This window comes from Balaenoptera acutorostrata, chromosome 20, assembly GCF_949987535.1.
Source record: "Balaenoptera acutorostrata chromosome 20, mBalAcu1.1, whole genome shotgun sequence".
In the NCBI taxonomy this organism is placed as follows: domain Eukaryota; kingdom Metazoa; phylum Chordata; class Mammalia; order Artiodactyla; family Balaenopteridae; genus Balaenoptera; species Balaenoptera acutorostrata.
Genome location: NC_080083.1, coordinates 49141716 through 49148806, shown reverse-complemented (window position 1 = coordinate 49148806; position 7091 = coordinate 49141716). Strand labels below are relative to the sequence as shown.

General features: G+C 42.9%; 1 protein-coding gene across 2 annotated transcripts in view; it reads right to left on the bottom strand.

The window, feature by feature from the left end:
- Window positions 1-117: 117 nt before the first annotated feature.
- DDX42 (DEAD-box helicase 42) overlaps window positions 118-7091 on the bottom strand; it is a 47717-nt gene continuing 40743 nt past the window's right edge. For both annotated transcript variants that reach the window (XM_057536017.1, XM_057536018.1), the window contains exons 11-17: window positions 6846-6945; window positions 6204-6251; window positions 5266-5363; window positions 4035-4311; window positions 3063-3289; window positions 1371-1481; window positions 118-273 (exon numbers count right to left, since the gene is read on the bottom strand). In XM_057536017.1, coding sequence (XP_057392000.1) covers window positions 166-273; window positions 1371-1481; window positions 3063-3289; window positions 4035-4311; window positions 5266-5363; window positions 6204-6251; window positions 6846-6945 — 969 coding nt within the window. In that variant the 3' untranslated portion in view covers window positions 118-165. The remainder of the gene's footprint in view (window positions 274-1370; window positions 1482-3062; window positions 3290-4034; window positions 4312-5265; window positions 5364-6203; window positions 6252-6845; window positions 6946-7091) is intronic.

The following is a 7091-nucleotide window of genomic DNA, read 5'->3' as shown; positions in this document are numbered from 1 at the left end:
AAAGCTGCGGTTACGGTGATACTCGAAACTGAAAACAGGAGAAGGCCCTACCTAGATCCAGCAAGCATCAAGTCTACAAGGCCAGCTACCATCTCAGGAAGACTAGGGCCCCTCACCACTGCCCATGAGTTACCAGTGAAAGCTCTTTTAGCTAAATGCTTAATTTCAGACCTGGAAAGCTGCTTTCATTGCCGTCAGCCGATCTCCCATGGCTCCTGTGGAGGGCTTGTAGGCCTCATAATTGCTCATTACATTGTTGTTACTTCCTCGGTCCTAAAAAATAAACACACTGATGAGGATGGAAGAGTAAGTAGGAAAGCCCACTGCCACAGACTGGGCCTCCATATACTGAAAACTGAAGAGGGAGCTGAAATGGGAATGGGAAATTTATAGAAAGTTATGTTTTGTGAGAAAAGGCACGGTAATGAGTCATTTTAAAATGCTTATGCCTTTCAACCCAATAATTCTATTTCTCGGAACTAACCCTAATAGTCAGAAATGAGGTCAGATTATGCCCAAAGCTGATCACCTGGTATTATTTACAGACACAAATACAAACATCATGTTTATGTAATTATGTAAAAATTATGTTAAAGCCGAAAAGGCCACAAGGCAGTACAGCACATAACATGACTGCTCAGGCTCTAAATCCAGACCCTAAAGAGTCTGAAATCTCAGCTTCAGTATTCACCACAGTGTAACCTTGGGTGCCTCAGTTTGATCATCTGTACTTACTCTGAGTGGCTGTGGAGACTGAGTTACCATGTGTGGTTGCTTGGGCTGGCCCTGGCACATACTGAGTTCTCAGTGTTAGTTACCACTGTCATCTGCATGATCCACATCATCATCACTGTGACATGGGGACAGATTATTTACGTAACAAAGACACCAAGTTTAACTATGATGATGCAGAAATGGAGACTGGCAGCTTTCTTCCTTGGCTTAAGAATCAAAGTGACAGGAAACAAAGTTAAGAAAGCCAGTCAGGGGGGAGCTTCTGTTACCTGTTTTGTGAGAAAAGCTAGCTCTCATATCTCTGGTTCGATTTCCCAGAGTGTAGGAATCATTCCTGAGTTTAGTTACAAGCTGTAGCTCGAGTTTACAGAATGGCCCTCTGGCTCTAGGCCAGTGCTGGAGGGCTGGTGAACAGACTGCTGGGCCCCACCTCCGGAGTCTTGATTCACCAGGTCTCGGGTGGGCCTCAAGTTTGCATTTGCTACTGGTCCAGGGACCACAGTTTAAGAACCACTGCTAATCTAAACTGGTATCCTGAGCACGCCTAGTCAGTCAAGGACACATAGGTGCTTCTTCAATAGCAAGTCACATTAAGAGGCTCTCAGACGAGAATAATCCTAACATCCAGGACTCACCGTGTTCTCAGAGCCGAGGCCAGGCCGCTCCCTGTAGCCTAGGCCTCCTCCACCAATGTTCAGCTTTTTCCCTTTCCCTCCTTTGAAGCGGGATTTCCGAAACCAGGCATTCTGCAATGAACACAATTCAAGGTTAAGACATGGGAGGAAGAGACGCCCAGAGGAACGGGACAAGATCAAAGAGGAAACTAAATGGGAAGAACTTTTTGTTTCATCTTTTGCGAATGTATCTATAGCAAAGGAGGAACTGTTCATAGGTACCACAGATTAGCTTCTTTTTGGTAGCTTCATCCATCCAATTTGTCAGGAGCCTTATCTAAGGCTTCCTTTTACTGCTCCTTCCTTCAGGGGCTCCAGGAAGGGAAGTGATTAAGATACACCTCAAATGCAGAGCAGTTACTCTGGCCATTTCTAACTTCCTTGAGGAAAATGAATTTATTCTCTATTTCTCAGACAATCTATATATAACATCTCTGGGGAGGTTAGAGCTTTATCTGACAATCACGTTACACTCAAAAGTACCTGAGGGCTTCCCTGGTGGCGCAGTGGTTAAGAATCCACCTGCCAATGCAGGGGACACGGGTTCGAGCCCTGGTCCGGGAAGATCCAACATGCCGCGGAGCAACTAAGACCATGCACCACAACTACTGAGCCTGCGCTCTAGAGCCCGCGAGCCACAACTACTGAGGCCCACGCGCCTAGAGCCCGCGCTCCGCAACAGAGAAGCCCCCGCAATAAGAAGCCCATGCACCGCAACGAGGGGTAGCCCCCGCTCACTGCAACTAGAGAAAGCCCGCGCACAGCAACGAAGACCCAATGCAGCCAAAAATAAAATAAATTTATTTAAAAAAAAAAAGTACTTGAAAGGTAGGGCAGGCTTGGGCAAGGTGCTAATCAGAGAAGCTGATCAGTCTGAGAGCAGAGAAAGCCTGAGGCACAATGAGATGTAGGAAAATGCCACAGACAAAATACATCTTGTATTTAGTTCAGGATTTGCTCTCCGGGAAAGGAAAGGAAACATTATTCTACTCTCGCCTGCAATGCAGGTCCTTTACTCCCAAGTCTGGAAGCACGGGCAGTACCACAGTACAACTGCATTATGGGTGAACAGTTCTGTAGGCTGGCCTATGAATCTGAAAAACACATAAGTCTCTACTATCAGAATGTATATCCCAAATCCATTTGTAATTTGGGGACTGTGTGTATTAAGACAACTCAAGATTTAATTCAGTAGAATGCCTCACTCAGTTTTAAATTGGTAAGCAGTGTAGTCAAAGGTCTGAGATCTAGGACTGAGAAGTAGTGAAATACATTTTTTTTTTAAAGACATCATACATTTTTAGCCCCCCAAAGAAAAAACTGTTTGGGGAAAAGGGCAGTGAGGAGACTAGTAGCTTTCTTTGATATTAAATTTGCTCACAAGTGTGACATGGGGCAAGCAGAAAGAAATGTCACAGGGACAGATTTTAGCACAAAGAAAGGAATAGCTTTTCAACATAAATGTTGCTGAAAGGAGAGGATGAGAAGACAGACCAGATGAGTTTTAATGTCCTACAATACCAATCTATACTTCGTAAGTGCTGCCTGCCCAACTTTACTGTCATGTTTCTCTGTTATCTGCCTCTGGCATATTGAAATTTTTTCGCTTCGTTTTACAACCTGGAGCAACCTGAAGTGTGTCCAGCCCCTCACCTGCATGGCCAGATCTAGGAGTTCCTTGGTAACATGCTGATTGGCTCCTTCCAAGTTCCGGACAAGGTCACCGGCAAAATTGCTATCCTTGGGTGTCAGCAAGGTATATGCCACGCCTTTCTCACCCGCTCGTCCTGTTCGGCCAATCCTGTGAGTATGGGTATCAATATCTCGTGCCACATCATAGTTAATGACAGTCTTAATTGAAGGAATGTCCAGACCACGGGCTGAAATTAAAAAACAAAATTCTTTTATTCTTTATCAGGAGCCAAAACACCAAAGTAACCCCAAATGCTAACCTAAGAACCCACATTCCTCTTATCTAAGCAAAGTGCATGATTTGGTGTGCTGAGATAGAGGCATGTAAGCTGCCCTTCTAGAACAAATGCCACTATCGCAGATTCTATGATGCTGGGTCAACTTAGTGTGTGAGGGACATCTTCTACTATCAATAACCTGCCGTGGCCTCACTCCTGCACCAGAAATATGTAAAAAAATAAAAAATAAAACCAACATCAAATGTGTCCTGAAGCTGAGAAGTGATCTCCTTTCTGGGAGAAAATACCAGTTTTTAAGGGTAGCTATTAAAACTCAGCAGAACAAACTCAAAAATCACACTTCAAAACTTTTTCTGATCTTGAGTGAAGTATGCCAAACTAAATAATCAATGTAAGTTATGTACTATATTCAGACACACAACAGGGGCATAGCCCACGATGTGACTGTGTAAACAATTTCTTCCCCAAGTGTCTTCCAACCGCTGCGATTCTTTTTTTCAGAGAAGAACACTAAATGGAAAGTGGTACCCAGAGCTCCAGACTGAAATCACTGTGCTCTGAACTGCTGCACACGGGGCGTGGCCAGCCAGGCCGGCAGAGTGCCTTCAATCAGCCGCCTCAGATATTAAACATGTCTCATATAGCAAGACAGAGCACCCTTCTAGCATGGTTACTGGGGAAATTCATACCCTACCTGCAACATCTGTGGCCACTAGGACTGGGATGTCCTTTTTCTTAAAGTCTGAAATAACCTTATTTCTTTCACTCTGATCCATGTCACCATGGAGCAGGCCAAGATTATGACCCTCCTGTTTAAGGTTATTGGCTAGCTCTTCAGCATTGGCTTTTTTAGTAACAAACAGGAGGACACTTCCTGAAGAGGTAAACTCCACTAGACGCCGGGTGAGCCAGTTCCATTTACTAGGCCCAGAATGCAGAATCTCCACAATCTGAGTCACATCTTCATTTGCCTGAAAAGAAATAAATGAAAAAGGTAATTGTGACATTTGTGCCACAGGGCACCTGAATTAGGACCAGCCATCACATTTTCTACCTGCATCTGGAAGAACCTTGAATAATCCCTCTTCTCCTTGGGCCTTCCTTCAGCAAGTCAAGTGCAGCTCAAATTTTATATCCCTTAGCAAATCACAGTGCTCTCCACCTCCCCTGACATGTACATATACCTAAATAATCTGTAAGCCTCAATGCTTTGCTCAATACTTTTCTATATGCCTATTCAGATTATTCCCAATAGAGTAAGCTCCTTTTCTGTCCTTCCCACTTACTGTTCCTAGTACAATTCATACATGCACATAAAAGGCACTCAGCAATGAAAAGCAGACAATGTCAAAAAGCTAACTGCACAGAACTTTAATAAATATACCAAGCAAACTAAGGAATTCTCAAAGCAGCCTTAATTGATTTCCAAATCACAATTCAGAGAAATTTTCCACATAGGGGTATATTTATAGGTAAGGAAAAAAAACCCTTAACTCATTTTCACCAGGCCTTTCAATCTCCCCGCTCCACGCTGTGCAGGCCTACTCCCACAATCACTTAAGATGTCAGTTTCATCCTAACTGACCAGTAGTCTTTCAGGCAAAACTTGCTCTTTCCCCCCCCCCCCAAATATTTTTTTTAAAAAAACCTTTTATTCTGGAAAAAACTTTAATATTCAAAAAGAGTAAAATGAACAAAATCAACTCCCAAGTATCCATCACGAAGCTTCAACAATTATTAACATTTTGCCAATCATGTTTCACCTATTCCCCCAACCCTGGTGTTTTTAAAGCAAATTTGAAACATGTTGCCTCATCTGTAAATGCATAACATTTTTTTCTCTCAATAGTGAGAAATTAATTCCATGTCACCATAGTAAGAGAAATAACCCACTGGGATCCTAATCCAGCCCTGCTTAGGGTTACCTCTCCAATATCCCCCTGCACCACACGAATAGGGTCAATCAGGATGTCTCTGGCCAGTTTTTCAATCTTTTTCCGAAAAGTTGCACTGAATAAGAGAGCTAAAAGGTAAAGTAAATTCTGTTAAAGAAACAATATGACTTCTTTTTTGAATACCCACTAAGCTTCCCACTGACACTGCTCAGTTTTTAAAAAAATAAACCCACCTGAACTTTAAATTGTTTAAAAATTAATTAACTAAGAAAAAAAAAAACTTGCCCTTATTCTTTTTTTTTTTTTAATTATCAGCTACTCTATTTATTTATTTATTTATTTATTTATTGGCTGTGTTGGGTCTTCGTTTCGTGCGAGGGCTTTCTCTAGTTGCGGCAAGCGGGGGCCACTCTTCATTGTGGTGCGCAGGCCTCTCACTATCGCGGCCCCTCCCGTTGCGGGGCACAGGCTCCAGACGCGCAGGCTCAGCAGTTGTGGCTCACAGGCCCAGTTGCTCCGCGGCATGTGGGATCTTCCCAGACCAGGGCTTGAACCCGTGTCCCCTGCATTAGCAGGCAGATTCTCAACCACAGCGCCAGCAGGGAAGCCCGCCCTTATTCTAACTTTATGCATTTTCACTTAAGACAGGGGTTGTCAGCATGGTTCAGAAAAAGGCTCTTGACTTCAAATCAGCATATCTGCACTGTGTATTGCCTCTAGCCAGTGATAAAACTTTATGAATTGGGGCAAGTCATTTAATCCTCAGCCTTGGTTTCATCATCTATAAAAATGAGCAAGTTCTATCTAATGATCTCTAAGGTCCTGTCCACCGTCATTATCTTCCCCTTTATGGTTCCTCACTAGTACACACATGATCATTTTTGCTGCCATAGCTGTGAGTGCTTATAAAATAAATAGGTGTTTATTCTGAATACAAACGTGGCTTAATGAAACTGCTTCATACGTACTCTGTCTGTCAGGACGGACATGACTTGCTATGGATCGCACCTGGTACTCTGGAAGAAGTAGAACAGTAAAATTAGTATCATACCTCTGTATGACAGTTTGGGATGCCTGGAAAAAGTTATTTTAGTAAAAATCTTCACATGAGACATTGTAAGAATTAAGGAAATTCTGGAACTCCTAGACCCATCACTCAGTATGAAACTCAGAAACACTTACCCCAGCACCACTGGCTGGGCCCAGTGATGTTCGTTCCAATCCATAAAGATAGCTATTTAGAATTTTCACACAGCTGGTTAAGTCAAGGAGGACAGGAAAGCAAAAGGCCTTGAATGATATGACATCCACCTACCTAAGAACACAGACCTTGACCTCCACAAAGGCATATGAATAAAAATAAAGCCTAGAGACGATATTTGCCTTATATTCACAGGTACTTTCAAATGTCCTCAACCCAGTTAAGCCTAACATACTTTTCCTGAAAAAACTCCTAAAAATAGTTAATGTCAGCTATATCTCTATGGTCTAACCCTATCCAGGAGTATTTTTAGCTTCTCTCGTGCAGAGAAAAAATTAAGTCTAGAAAGACACGGAAAAAACTAATATCATGAGGATGGGGACAGAAGAAACTGGTATTCAAGGCATACCAAATCCCATGTCAAACATTCGATCTGCTTCATCAAATACAAGGTAAGAGACTCTTTGAAGGTTGGTAGCTTTCTTCTTCACATGATCAATAAGTCGACCCTATGAGATCCAGAAAATGAACAGTAAGCACAGTCATCCCAGCATCTGCTGGACACTGGTTCCAGGATCACCCACACTCACCCCCCACGAGGACGCTCAAGTCCCTTAAACAAAATGAAGGAGTATTTGCATATACAACCTACACA